This window comes from Pteropus alecto, unplaced genomic scaffold (genome assembly GCF_000325575.1).
Source record: "Pteropus alecto unplaced genomic scaffold, ASM32557v1 scaffold86, whole genome shotgun sequence".
Lineage (NCBI taxonomy): Eukaryota > Metazoa > Chordata > Mammalia > Chiroptera > Pteropodidae > Pteropus > Pteropus alecto.
Genome location: NW_006442109.1, coordinates 28,338,808 through 28,354,215, shown reverse-complemented (window position 1 = coordinate 28,354,215; position 15,408 = coordinate 28,338,808). Strand labels below are relative to the sequence as shown.

The 15,408-nt window shown below is 33.8% G+C and overlaps 1 protein-coding gene, 1 non-coding gene and 1 pseudogene across 3 annotated transcripts in view; 1 reads left to right on the top strand and 2 right to left on the bottom strand.

Annotated features, from left to right (window-relative positions):
* Positions 1–3,696: 3,696 nt before the first annotated feature.
* TRNAS-GCU lies at positions 3,697–3,778 on the bottom strand. The gene has a single exon. It is a non-coding gene; the product is annotated as a tRNA-Ser (tRNA).
* Positions 3,779–4,091: 313 nt separating this feature from the next.
* The window catches only part of KNL1 (kinetochore scaffold 1), a 36,374-nt gene continuing 25,057 nt past the window's right edge, over positions 4,092–15,408 (top strand). Inside the window, exons 1-8 of one of the 2 annotated variants that reach the window (XR_003042663.1) lie at positions 4,092–4,265; positions 6,466–6,517; positions 7,423–7,462; positions 8,435–8,494; positions 10,210–10,271; positions 13,259–13,311; positions 13,552–13,585; positions 14,902–14,939. Coding sequence is in view for 1 of the 2 variants with exons in the window: in XM_006920487.3 (XP_006920549.1) it covers positions 6,483–6,517; positions 7,423–7,462; positions 8,435–8,494; positions 10,210–10,271; positions 13,259–13,311; positions 13,552–13,585; positions 14,902–14,939 (322 nt within the window). In the remaining variant the exon portion in view is untranslated. The remainder of the gene's footprint in view (positions 4,266–6,465; positions 6,518–7,422; positions 7,463–8,434; positions 8,495–10,209; positions 10,272–13,258; positions 13,312–13,551; positions 13,586–14,901; positions 14,940–15,408) is intronic. The other variant, XM_006920487.3, reaches the window with a different exon arrangement.
* LOC112469863 lies at positions 5,942–6,060 on the bottom strand (annotated as a pseudogene).

Sequence of the window (15,408 nt, the reverse complement as noted above, 5' to 3'; positions counted from 1 at the left end):
GAAATATGAAAAATGTACTACTTTATAGGTATCATAATCAAAAAAGGATTATTGTTTCTGTTTCTAACCATGAAACCACCAGTCATGTCCTCAAGTCTTGCCTTCATCTGTTAACTTCACCCTATTCCATAGAGTTGGGTTCAACCTTGTTTTACTTCATTCTGGAGATTTCAAAGGAAAAAATTATTTTGAAATTTGAAATGTGGGGCATTGCTCCTCCTAAATATGATGAGAAGGAATGGTGTAATCATTGCTTGCTAACTATCCATAGCTTTCTCAGCAGAAGATTCAAAACATGGAATATCATAAGTGTTACTCCCCATTTCCCACAGTAGTTGGCATTTATTCACTTTGTCTTTCCTAAGCAAGGTTACTATCAAACGGATTTGTTTTTGCTCTATTGATCTTCAATATGAAAAACTTCATTTCATTTTTAGCTCACTAGAAGCTGTTATAGCAAAGTGGATGTCTTCACATGATAGCATGTAGCTCAGGGAATGGTTTGAGCCAAGGGAAAATGTTTCTTGCAGACTCAGAGAATAATGCCTGTCTTGAATTCTTGAATGTCTCAAGGTCTTGTCATGATTGTTTTCACAGAGATAGTTCTTCATTGGGACCATACTTCCTAATGGTGAGAAGCAGAAGTTACTTTTGTCATCTGCCTCTCAAAATCAATCTTTGCAAATCTTGCAGCCTGGCGTCTGTTTTGTTTTTTGTTTTGTTTTGTTTGCAAAAGTTAAGAAATGAACTCAAACCAAAAAAAAAAAAAAAAAAAAGAAAGAAAATTCATTGATTTCAAAGCTTCCTTCAGAGCTATATCATATAAAGGCTGCTGACACTTAAGGGCCTGCCTGGACGCAAATAATCACCAGCTAAACACTGGACAGTTCTTCCCAGAGCACCTCATTCTCCAGGCAAAATGGGTCTTCCTAAAGCTGTACTTGGAGAATGAAGAACCGTTCCCTGGCACTGAAGCGATAAGAGAGCTAGAATATCTTGGTAATGCACTTGACTATGTAATGGGTCTTTCTCCCATGGCCTTCTAGAAGTTGAAGGCGTGAAGAAGGACCCTTAACGATAGGACTTATGAAGAAGAACCTGGTGTTGATGGAGAATGGTTTCCTTCAGATGTCATTTGTTGACAAATCTGAGAGAGTAATGAGGATCTTTCCAAATGAAGCAGCCATTCTGTAGAACTGTCTTGTCCATCGTGCAGTTGCAGCTGCTCCAGTAGATGGCGACTCTCTTAGTGCTTTATAAATTTATTTTCTATTACTGATCCGAGTATTTTTTTTTCCCTGGGCTTTTAAATAATCTGGCGTGTTATTGATTCTTTTTTGGTTCTCTTGGAAAAGGGTAAAAACAGTTCTTACAGATCCAGAGGTCATAGAAGTGCAAAAAATACACTCTTAACAAGTCTTACTGAAATTTCATAGGAAAGAAACCATAAATGAACTAAGCATGAAAACAAGTACAGAACTGAGGAATGGAATAGTGAGCTTACACTCAAATTTTCTTATTTTTTTCCTAGACACTTCCAGTGTTTTGTATTTTCAGAACTTCTATGGCTGAAGATTTTCCATTGAGAAGAGAATCCATTTACTTTTTATTTGAAGAGACTTGACACATTGATAGACCTTATCAATTTTCCATAGGAAAGTCATCACTGCAAGAAGCAGGTAAAACTCAGAAAAATGATGCAGACTTACTAGTGTAAGCACTAGTGGGCAATTTAAATATTGCAGCACTAATGGGCAATTTAAATACTGTCTGGCAAGTTCTGGGAGAAACCCAAGAAGCTACAGGAGCATCTTGGAGGGGTGCAAAGCCCCTGAAACAAGAGAGAGCACAGGGGCTAACTAAAAGAAATCTAAGCTTCAGGATTCAGGGCTAGACAAGGCCTGTTGATGGGATGACATCTAAACTGAGATCTGAAGGTGCCTGTTCCAAGGAGAGGAGTAAGGACAGCATCTGCAAAGGTCTTGTGGGCGTGAGAGCAAGGCCTAGTTCAAGGAAAGCTTAAGATCAGTGTCTTGAAGGTGCTTTAGAAAAGTCCGACAGGGGATCTTAAACTTTTTTGTGACATAGACCCTTTTGGCAGTCTGGCAAGGCCTATGGGTCTCTTCTTAGAATATTGTTTTAAAATGCATAAAATTAAATTTATTGGATTACAAAGGCAACCAATTATGTTAGAGTACGGTTATCAAAATATTTTTTAAATCTTTAAGATAGTTCTAATAACTACCATTATTTTGAAGTAGTGATGAGCATAAAGCAAAAACGATAACATGATATAAAAATCTCCATAATTTCTATTGGTGACAAAATCACAAGTAAGGTTAATATTACTGTACTCTGTTGCTTATGTTTATTAAAAGAAATGCTTTCGGTTAGAGATTAGTGAAAATAAAGATGCAATTTTTCTCCTCAACCAACTAATCAATTGAATTCTATCCATGGTCCTTTGAGAGTGTATGGAATTCGGAGAGGAAACCTTCCAACAGCAGGGTGGTGAATGGATTGGAAAGCAAGGCTGAAGGCAGGTGCTGGAGTGACCCTCGGCCCAAGGAGGTATCAATATTCCCAAGGGATTTGGATTTAAGAGGGATGAGTCAGTGGAGCCAGTTTAGCAAGGACTACTGCCTTCCACCCTCTGTGCCACAAACTTAGCTGAAGCACCTGCCAGGCGTCAGGTTCTGGGGTACCATGCTGGTGCTCAGAGAATGTGTAAACCATTACCACAAGGGATTGATGAGCCCTTGTTTACTAATAATCTCCAGCACAGTATAAAATAGTGGTTAAGAGACACGAGAGTTGGACAGACATGGGTTACACTGCCCTTTCTGCAATTATATAAGCTGTCTAACTTTGAGCAAATTTATCTTCCATTGTTCTCATCTGAAAAATGGAGTAATAAAAATGTCTATCATGATCACAGAGTTATAGTGAGTTGAAGTGATGTAATTCATTAGGGTACCTGTAGATAAATATTGGATAAGCGAAGGTTGTTGAATGTGAGTTGAAATGAATCTGCCTGACGACCTTTCAAGAGAGGAATCTCTCTATTTTTTTGCTTCCTGTGCTTCCCTCACTGCTTAAACCCGAAAGAGGTTTTAACACTTTCTTTTCCTCTGGGAAGGTAGCCATGTTTCAGGTCTTAAGTCTCTGGCTACTAGATATGTACTACCAAGGTTATATCTTTTGTCAGCATCTTTTTAGTTTCCCTGTGTATATTTTTCTTGAGCACCTGCAACCTACTGGGGACTGGAAGAGAACCCTGAAATGAACAGTGTCACGAGGTGGCTTTTGAAATGAAATCGGGTATTTCGTAGTAAGGACAAGTAGTAAGAACTGTAGCTTAAGAGTCCACAGTAATTGAAGCCTCTTGATCAGGATCTAGTTAATTAATATGGAGCAGATCAGCATTAAACGACATGGGAATAGCAGTAATCGTACAGTTCTATACATTGTCTTTTTCGTATAAAAAGAAATGAAATCCAGCACAGATATTTTTTGATACCCAGAAAATGCCCTTTTCTTTGTAAGGTCAGAATGTTCAAAAGTTGTCTTTTAAATATTTTGAATTTGAGATTGACGGAGCTGGGGTCAATCGACTAGTAAATCGGAGCCGGAATATATTAAACTATTTCCACTCTGTAAGTAAATTTACACTCATCTGAGTCAAAAAGTCACTCCCGACGAGGATGGGATTCGAACCCACGCGTGCAGAGCACAATGGATTAGCAGTCCATCGCCTTAACCACTCGGCCACCTCGTCCCAGAAGCCTACTCCTTCCTGGTAGCTATAGGGAGTAATAGTAGGGGGATGTGACGCAGTATTATGGAGGCCACCATTTTGTACGGAAACAAAGAGCCTATCGTTTTTAAAGCAAGTAACCAAAAGAAGATGGCCGCTCCCATAAGATGGGAAGCAATACGGGAAACAAAATAAAATTCAACAGAAAATGAGAAACCTTGAAGGAAATAATATTGGCATACAGGCTGGAAAGGAAGTTCGATTACAGGAGTTTTAGGACTAGGGTTGCTCCGGCATCTAAGGGGCGGAGTCGACGCATAGACTGTCTTTGCGCATGCGCGTCGATTAGGCGGTTAGATTTGAATACTGCACGGAAGCTGTCTGGGCGCTGTTAGGTGACGTCCAGAGGCGACGGTGAACTACCTCTCCGAACCCTGCGGACCCTAACCGAACCCCGCGGACCCCAAACAGATGTAAGGAGAATTTCTTAAGCAGGAGGCTGCGGCAGGTAAAGAGAATGACTCTTGCGTCTGGGCTCTTGGGGGGACTTTAGGTTTTATCTAAGCACCCTGAACGTCCAGCGATAGGAGGTAGGGGACGCTCCCTATGCCAGGCGGCCCCCGAAAGCTTTGGGCTAGAGTAGACGCTTCTCTCTTGGTGTGGGGCTCTTTCTTTCCTCATCTGGGCCTGCACATTGATCCGCTTTCCACCTCCCTAGCACTTCCCACCTCCCTAGCACTTCCCATCCACACCTGGGCCTCTTCGGTCGCATCAGGTCGGCTCGGCTCGGTTATCTGTGGCTCTCTCCGCGTCTGAGACCGCAGCGTCCCGCTAGTCCTCTTCTGTCCAGGCTCCCGGACTCTTTCTCGCACTCCGGCTCTCTTCCCTAGGAAACTCGACTGTTTGTATTTCTGACTCGGTCTTTTCTTGCTGTAAATGAAGTGACAGCAATAAGTGATTTTAAACTCTCGGTTTATCGTGGTTTATTTAAGCCAGTATTATTAGTACTCCACAAATGAGTTTTTGAAAATCTTTCTCTGTCCATTATTAGCTTCAGAGTTAAAGCCCCCTTTCTTGCTGTTTATCTCAATACTAGAGTTTAAGAAAAAAATTCTAAAAAAATTACTGATTGGAATTTTAAAAATAAGTTTATAGAGATATGACAGAGACTAAAGCAGAACTTACTCTAGATATTAAGATCGAAGTTTTCACTTCAGTTGAATTGAATCAGTCAAATTCCTCGGATATTTATTGGGTTCCTTCTTGTTATGTGCCAGGGCTGGAAGCAGATGATTCAGAGTCCCTAATCTAATAGTTTACTGTCCAGAAGGGGAAATAATATACACAGATAACTATAATACAAGACAGTGTAAAGGATTGTAAGACATTCTAAAGTGGCATAGGAACATACAGAAGGGAGAGCTTATTTGATTCCTTTAACAATGGAGACTGAAAGAAGCTTCATGGATAAAGTGAGATTTGAGGTGTAACTTGAGACGAATGATTTACAGAGATAAGTTTAATGTACTGTAAGATCTGGCTAATTAAAGGTTGGGTTCAAAGCAGTATAATTCTTCTTGACTATATGGGTGGCTGGAAATGTTTACAAGATGACAGATAGATAAAAACTGAGTAACAATGTTTGATGTGTTAGTATTAACAATACTTAAAAAGTTGTTATTAAGTGGAAATAAATTTATGTTTGATGCTAAATAAGAGACTAGAAGATATACTAGATATTGATAGGACAGCTGTCCTATCAGTGATAATTGTAATGTTTTACATCTGGACTGTCCAACTGGGTACCCATTAGTCACATGTAACTATTGAGCATCTGAAGTATGGCTATTGTGATTGAAGAACAGAATTTTAAATTTTATTTTATTTTAATTAATTAAGTTTAAATAGCTGCTGTTTGGACAACACAGATCTAGGCTCTATATCAGTGGACACTATGGAATATATTAACTCTAGTTATTGGTAGTATAAATGGAGGAGTGGACGAAGAGGCAGAAAGTAAATATTTCAGGCTTTGAAAGCTACATGGTTACTGGCATGGTTTCTGTCACATTCTTCTTTATTTGTTTTTTGTTTTGTTTTCTACAACCCATTCAAAATGTAAAAACCAAAAAACTCCAAAAACACTTTGAAGGACCCGTTTTAACAAAATATGTAGTTTTTAACTGCCTACAGCACCTGGTATTCCTAGGTGGTCTCCCATCCAAGTACTAACCAGGCCCAACCCTGCTTAGCTTCAAGAGATCAGACCAGATTGGCACGTTACAGGTGACATGGCCGTGGACCAAAGTCCATAGTCTAAACTCAAAGTTTTTCATATCTTGGCCATGCTACCCTGAACAAGCCTATCCTGTCTGATCTCAGAAGCTAAGCAGGGTCGGGCCTGGTTAGTACTTGGATGGGAGACCACCTAGGAAGACTAGGTGCTATAGGCGTAAAAAAAAAAAAAGGAATTGTAAGCTGACAAGGTCCTTGAAATCTATGAGGTCAACGAAGAGTTGCCTCACCTAAAAATAAATAAATAAATAAGAATAAAAATTTCTCATTTCTTATAGCTCCATTGGGTACTTTTTCTTTCTTTTTTTGGTCTTCTCTTAGATAGTAATACTAAAGTAACAACTCTGCTCTTAATCTCTTCATAGTTTATACTTTCTTCTTTCTCACCTTTTCTAATATCGTGTTTGTTACAGAAAGATTTTCTTCTAAAATGGATGGGATGTCTTCAGAGACTAATGAAGAAAAGTAAGTTCATGCAATGCAGCTAAAAATGTTAAACTCTTTATCAGAAACAGATACTTTTTCAGTTAGTAAAACCTGTTGATAACTTCTGAAATCTGTTTGTATTCTCTTCCAGGGAAAAGAAGTAAATGTTACAAAGTTATAGCCCTCCTTGCCATATCTTTATATAACCTATCTAGAGTCAAAACTGAGAGAGACTTTAGAGACCACCTCCCATTTCTTCTATTTAAGAATGAGAAAATTGAGGCCCAAGGAAACAAAATGATTTGTCTAAAGTTGGCATCTGTTTACAACCAGAGACATAATTTTTTTCTCAAACAATGTTTTTAAATTTTTGAAATAGTTGCTAAATGTCAAAATTTCAAGATTTCATATAACAAGTAGATTTTCAGCTTCTCTTGAAAATCAGCTGTGGCAACACTGGGCTTGTATTCTTGCTTGGCAACAGCTAACCTGTATGTAGTAATGGCTATGACCTTTAAACCAGGCAAGAACTCTCCATTATAGTCTCCACTCCACCTATTTTTCTTATACTTATTAAATTATGTGTTTAGCCTCCATAGGAATTTGAATTTTTAAAACCCGATGTAAAAATCACATAGTAAAACCAGAGCTAGAATCTCTTGATTTATAACCCATTTATCTTGTAATTGTACCTCCGTAAATATGGTAAATTATGTTGTACTGATTGTGTTTCAGGATGGTCTCGTAGTATATAATGTGTGTTTTAAAACACTGACTTCCTAAATATTGAATATAAAGTGTTGTAAATTTTGCTAAGTGAAAGCGATGCTGAGTTTTAAGTGAAGGATGGCTAATTTAAAAGCATGTAAGAGTTGATGTGACTATGGCTTTTGAAAATTCAGGCTTTTATCAGTATGTATGTAAATTTTTTTCCTCTCTTCTAGTGACAATATAGAGAGGCCTGTTAGAAGACGACATTCCTCAGTAAGAAACATTTATTTGTTAACTTTTTTTTGAATGATGACTGTATTCCATAGTAATTTTTACTGTGGCATCACTATCCCACCTCCACTGGCTCCTATTGCTCTCTGGATAAAGAATAAAATATTTAACCTTATATAGTTTTATAGTTGTATAAATATACTAAAATTTACATTTTGTAAATGTACTAAAATTCACATTTTATTACTCTCATGGTAATTTTATGAATTGTATGCTATTGTAAATTATACTTCAATAAAGGTGTTTAAAATATATTTAAACTGATGTGCAAAGCAAGACACAAAAAATCCAACTTAAACTGATTTAAGCACAAGATTTATCAGATTATGAAGCTGAAAAATCCAAAGATAGGAATGACATTAGGCACAACTTACTAACCTGGGGTTCCAACAATATTATCAGTACTAGGATTTCCTTTCAATTTTTCTACTCTGATTGCTTCCTCTGGGTAATCTTCATTATTAGATAGGCTCCCTATGCTTACTACATTATATCTATCTCCGAACATTCAGGTTCAAGTCTTACATAAAAAATATCTATTTCCTGAAGATAAATAATACAAATGACTCAAGATTGAATTGTACTAGCTTGATTATCTTGATATGGATCAAGCTCTCATTCCTGAACCAATCACTATTGCTGAGAGAATACCATATGCAGATTATTCTAGACCAGGGCTACGTGTTGTACACGTAGGTTGGGTTGGAGCTTCACTCAGACCACATGGGATGAGAGTTGGGAAAATAATTGGGAAAGGTGGGCAGGGAGGGAGAAGGGAATAGATGCCAAATATTTAAACGAGCCACAAAGTATAGCACTGAACAGAATGAATTTGAGGAATTTTAGAGATTTTTATAGGAATTTTAGCATCTCTACCTTTCTACTCATAGTATGACTTCAAATGAACTGATTATTAATAGATATGCCAGATTTTCTTGAATAATTCTCTTCTAGATTTTGAAGCCCCCAAGGAGTCCTCTTCAGGACCTCAGAGGTGGTAATGAAATAGTTCAGGTAAGTTCCTAGTGCAAATGCTTTATAGATTACTGTTTTCAGTGATATTTTTAATAGTCAGGAACTTTATTAGCTATATGAAGAGAGAACATCATAAATTATTCTCAGTTGAATATGTACAAGTAAGCATCCTATGGCCCTCAGGTTAAAATTCAAACACTAGATTAAGCTGGCACTCGTACTTTTTAACCTCTACTTACTTTCCAGCTTCTTTCTCTCCACTCTCGCACATGTGTCTTACTATTCAGAACTGCTTACTATTCCCCAAACAAGACAGACCTGTAAGCCTGCAAGTATTTACATATGATATTCCATCTGTCTAGATGGTTAGTCCTTCATTTTTTTTTCTTCAAACGTTTTAAAAAATTTTTCAAACATACTGAAAAGTAGAAAGAATTTTACAGCAAATGTGCATATATAGTCATCACCTAGATTCTATTATTAATATTTTATCATACTTGCTTTATCATAAATCTGCAGCCCTCTTTATTGGGTAATTCCTATTTGTTTTTCAAAACTCAGCTTTGGAATCACTAATCTTAGAAAATCATTCCTCAATACCTACTGTAATTGATTACTAATGTCTGTTTTTAAATCGAGAGCTCCATGAGGGCAAGAACTTTATCATGCGTTTTTTTTTTTTTTTTAAATTTATTGTGTCCAGTACATAGTTGGCTTTTAGTACATTTTGTTGGTTGATACAATGTATGTAGTTTTGGAGACCATGTAATTCTGAGTTCTCATTCTGCTTTGGCCTCTTTTTCTATTTCTCAAATACATCAAGTTTTTTCCTGTATTAGGGCCTCTGCACACATTCTGCCTAGAATGCTTTCCTTCTGCCTTTCATTGGACTAACTAATCTTTCAGGTTTCAACTTAAATATATTTCCTCAAAGAAATCTTTCCTGATTCTCAAGCTAAATTCGTTTTTTATATAGCTTTCCTTCGTATTACTCATCATACTTTTGAGTTTTATATTAGTGGATTTTTTTGTTTAATGTCTGTCTCAGCATTAATCCTCAGTAGTGTAGAGACTATTTTCTTTACTACTGTTTTCCTATCACTTGGCACAGGAATTGGTTGTGTGTGTGTGTGTGTGTTTTTGTGTGCTAAAAAAATTATTGAACTTTGAATGATTAAATGACAGATCCATATTTATTCAAGATAAATGTGTGCTAGAGGTCTGTACAACACTTTGTCTATAATTAATAATATTGTATTATACCTTTAAAAATCTGTTAAGAGGGTAGATTGCTTGTAAAGAGAGTCTTACCACAATGAAATAAAAATAAATTTTTTTAATGGTTAAGATAAATTTTATTTATGTATATTTTACATTTAAATTTTTTTTTAATCTTAAAAATAGTATAGTAAGGTTAGAATAACAGGCAACATATCACTTGCTTTATTCCCAGTCTTTCTTCTTGATAGCAAAATAGCCGTTCATTTAAAAGGGAGAAAAGATAAGGGGCAGTAATCACCTTCCTTAAATATATGTTGTTTATATCCGTATGCTTATTATCACTCACACTGAAAATTATATTCATGTTTGTTAAGTGCTTCTACATTGGGATTATTTTGGAGAATCTAATAATAATCAAAATAAATAATGATATCAAATTCATTCAGAATAAGACTTGGTCTGTCTGCAGTATTCTGAAAACCTAATTCACAGTGGTTTCATCAAGAATCACACCATATATTCTCTGCCTTTAGGAACCCAATGCGTTGAGAAATAAGAAAAGCTCTCGTCGAGTCAGCTTTGCAGATACTATAAAGTAAGTTGAAATGAGAAATAATTTTAAAATTACGGTAATGGTTTTTTGTATGTCAAACCAAATATGTTGGTTCTAACTGACTCTGATAACCTGTATTTCAATTAGATAAGCATTAGAGAATTGTTATTCAAAAGGTCGTTATTCAGGATTATGCTTAAAGAGAAACATTAGAAGCATTCTCTCCAAAGTAAGGAACAAAACAACTGTCTTAACCACTGTTATTAACATTGTATTGGAGGTGCTAACCAACAAAAATAAACTAGAGAAAGAAATTGGAGTTATAAAAATTGGATAAATCTATTAGGTTTTGCAGATCATATATTAGGAAAATCCAAGAATATCAATTAAAATACCTCTACAGACACTAAGTATCAAGATAAAAATTAACATGGAAATTAGTATATTTCCTATATATAAATAATAACGAGATAGAGATAAATGTCTTTTTTAATTGTTATATTTTGTTGCTGTAAATATAATAAAAGCATATAAAAAATAAAACATTACTGAAGGATATTAAAGATTAATTGTACAAATGAAGACAAGTTCTTAAATAAAAAGATTCAACATCATAAAGATGTCATTTCTCCCTAATTTAATTTTTAAATTTAATGTATTCTTCTATGTGGTGTTTTCATGATGATTTTCTTGATGTTCAGCAGTATATTTGTATTTCTTCATTGATTCAAGAGTTGTTTGATAGAGATTTTTAAAATATCTAAGTGGTAAGGATATTTTGTTGTCATTAATTTTTAGTTATATTGTCAGAGAATGTTAATCTTGTATTATTTTGATTTCTATTGAAATTGTTTTTGTAATCTCGTATATAATCAACTTTTGTGAATGATCCATAGGTACTTGAAGATATATTCTGTATTTTAGAGTGTAGAGTTTGATATATATCAGTTATATCCACCTTATACCTTATGTTATTTGAGTCTTCTATAATCTTACATAATTTTAGTCATTTTAATCTATCATGAATTATGAGAGAGAGGTGAATTAGTCTCTTGTTGATAAGGCATCTCACTTTATATCTCTATATTCCTAATAGTTTTCCTTTATGAATGTTGATTCTATGTTTATTGGTACATCATCGTTAAATCTTTATTCGGAATTGCACTTTCTAGCATTAAGAAATATTTATCTTTGTTTTGTTTATTGCTTTTTGACCCAAATTTTACCTAGACCAATATTAAGATTTCTGTCTGTGCTATATTTTTTGTCATTTGCCTGGTATACTTTTGTGTATTGTTTGACCATGTATGAGTGATGATAAAATTACTTTTCAAAAAAACTGTCATCTAAATAATCATGTTGAAATGATCATTTTAACATAGGAAGTTCACCTGTCTCAAGTAATCGAAAATGGGTTTATATAAATTTTAGTTTTTTCACTATTAAAGATATTGTACACTTGAAACTTATATAGTCTTATTAACTAATGTCACCTTAATAAATTTAATTAAAAGAAAAAGAAGCACAGGATTCTCGATATAGAAACAAGTACAGTAAAATATAAAAAACAGGTATAGTAAAACTTACTATACTTAAAACTCCCACCTGAGTTATTAGAATTAACCTATATTCTCCATTACACTTGTAAAACATACTGATAGCTACAGTACACTGAACACTGTCGGGTCCGTAAGCTTCAGATCCTAAGAGTTGATTGGTTGGCTTACCAAGGAGTATATGTCTTGTTTATATAGTTGAAGTAATTAAATAATTTAATATTACATAAGCCAACGATAATGAGCTCAAAGGAAAAGAGTTATTTCTATGAAAAACATATTGAATGGCTAGGAAAAAGTTGATAAAGGTGAATTTATTTTAAAAATGCTTTCAAATTTGTTATGAGTGAGACAAAATAAAAGGGAAATCAATCATAAAAATTTAGAAGGATTCTGTGTTAATACCACTTTAAAGTTACTTCGAAAATTTTATAAACACTGAAATTGTATCAGTAGATCCACACTCAAGAGTAAAGGCCTCAGATTGATATCAGGAGATTTGCAAATTTAAATCCATTTTTTAAAATGGTTAAAGTATTTATGGGTCAGTTAGAATTTCTTATTTTAAAAGATAGTTTTTGATTAATTGACCAATTACTGACCCTGCTCATATTGAATAAAAAGGCTTCTATTATTCTGTTGTAAATCATTTGAAGAAAAATTGTTTTGAGTGTGGCTTTGTAGTTAAAGCTCAGGTTTTAAAACCAGACATATTTGGGTCTGCATTTTGGTTCTGCCACTTAACAGTTATACGACCTTGGTAATTACTTAACCCTTTATGAACCTCAGTATCTACATCTGTAAGGTAACAGGAATTGTTATAATCATTAAAAATACACGTAAAGAACATAGTACAGTGCTTGGCACACAATATGCATGCAAATGTTCACTGCTTTTTTGTAACTGAAATAAAATTCTTTTCAATTAAGAACTTCTGTATAATGAATGATAATTTTAGCAAAATGAAAGTGAATTGGTCAAATTCTTCAAGGCAGATATTAAATGCTGCTTCTCCATGAAGCTTAATCACCTCAGTGAAAAGATATCCTTTCCTCCGGAGTTCATGCCACCATATCTGAACTGTTAATAACAAAAGTTAGTGAAGTAATATTTATATTCACTATTCCAGCTTTTTACTTATAGTGAAAGCACTTTGAGGTCAAGGATCATGTGTCAGACTCTGGTATATAGCACCAGGTTTATAGCGTGTGCTTAATAAATGTTGAATAAAATTAATATTTTGGGTTATTGAGAGGAATAAAATAATTATTTGGTCAGCTCATTAAAAAACCACAATAGATTTTAAAGTGGTAAACTGATTTTGGCATTCGAAATATCAGTAGTACGTGATACAACAAAGAGGAAGCTGAAATCAAAGTGATATATATTCCTATCTCAAAACAGTATAAATTAATACCATAGTGTTATGATTCAAAGTTGTAGATTTTCATTATTCTTTATTTTCTCTTCTAGGGTATTCCAGACAGAATCTCATATGAAAATAATGAGAGAATCAGAAATTACAGGTAAATATATTACAATGCAGTCTCTGATAAATCTGTTTTCTATAAAACTTTACAGTGGCTATCAAACCAGATAACTGATAAAACTTATTGTCCATCTTATTGCATAAAAAGCATAACTTGAGCCATGGGGGGCAGAAAGGTGGGTAGTTAGTAAATTTTTTTATTGTACTTAATGTCCTTATGTAATTTTTCTAATGTTTTATTAGTGTATCCTTGAACAAATTTTATTTCATTTTTTAGAAACAGATGCAAGGGAAAATGTTCTCTTTATACAGTAAGTACAGAAAATGTGATTCAGATTATACTTTAAAAGTTATTCTTATTAAATGAAGTGCTTTTGAAATTAATATTCTTTTTGTTTTTTTTGTGTCCATTTTGTGGAATACTTAGTATTAATTCAGAAAACAAATTCTTTGTAGAATTTAATATACTGCTATATCTAATAAATATGTGCTTATTCTTTTAATGGAGTAATGAAATACACTTTCATATATAAATCCTTAAATACATCAGCAAGTATAAAACAATAAATACCAAGTTTTCAGATTTTTTCATTAAATTAGTTTTTGTAATATTAATACATAGAAAAATAAATACCATTAGCTCTTGAACAAATGAAAAGATACTTATCTTCACAAGAGAAATACAAACCTAAACTATATTGAGATATAATTTTTCATGTAATCAGTTAAGAATATAGGTAAAAAGATACTCATTGCTAGTGAGCATAAATGGTAGAAGGCAATATCATGCAAAATTTTAAGTGCACATGCCCTTTGACTCAGCAATTTCATGTCTAGGAATTTATCTCACCAATATACTTGTAAATGTTTGGAGTGATGAATATATAAGGTCATTTACTATAGCATGCATTGTAATTAAAAAAGATGCGAAGAGATCCTTTAAGTCCATCAGTAAGGGACTGGTTAAATAAAGTACAAATTTTCTGTGTAATTGACTGCTGTTGAGCTGGAAAAAATTCTCTTTATAATCAAATACAGAAAAATCTCTTAAGTCATATTTCTGAGGGTCTTCACAGATAACCACTGTTGATTATTTTGGGTATCCTTGCAGAAATTTTATATGTATATCCAAGTTTATGTTTCTCTTTAGCCTTTTTTTAAACAAGACAAAAATGGGATCACTTAATAATATGTCTTGTAGCACTTTCCATGTTGTTACATACAGATCTACTCATAATCTGCTGTATATCTATGGTAACATTTAGTCAGCTCCCTGTTGATGGACCTTTGAGTTGTTTCCTTTTATTTTTTAATTATCTTTAAACCTAAATTTCTAGAAAAATGAATTGCTCTATAGGTCATTCTTTATTTGAAAAAAGTATGCAGCGTGTATTAAACATGTTTTTGTAGTATTTTAAAAATTAGCAAACTATTCTGAAAAGGGTTCTTTAATTGCCTTGTAATTTTTTCTGTCTGTATTAGATGAGTCTTTTTAAAAATATGTCTTTGTATTTTTCTATCACTCACACTATGAAAATCTTTCACCACTCCTACTACTCTTTAGGTTGTTGTGATTCTTGGTAATTATTTGGGGTATAGATTTTTAAAAACACTTTTTAAATTTTAGGAATAAGAATCCAGAAGATAATTACTGTGAGATTACTGGTGAGTATGATCAGAATACTTTTTTAATCATATACTTTCTCATCCAGATTCCTTGGTAAGTAATATCTAAATGAATCACAAAAAAAGAAAATGTGAAGAGAGCTCTGTTCTTTACACAAAATCTGCAATTTAAAATTCCACAAATTTATTTCTCACAAACCTCTTGTTCCTCTTGTTTTCTCTATCTTGGACTCCCACTCACTCATTCATTTGCTCAGGTTAGGAATTGAGTCATTTTTTATATTTTGCTTCATACTGCATATCTATATTTCTGCATATCTACTCTTTCTCTTCTATCTCCTAAATAATCTTGTATATCTGTTTACCTATTCTCCGTTCCTTCTGCCACTGTTTAAATTCAAGTTCTTATTATTCTTTCTTGGGCTGTTGTATTTAGTTTCTTATCCTTCTAATCCATTCTATATATTTCTAGATCTGATCATATTACCGCCCAGCTTATAATGTTCAG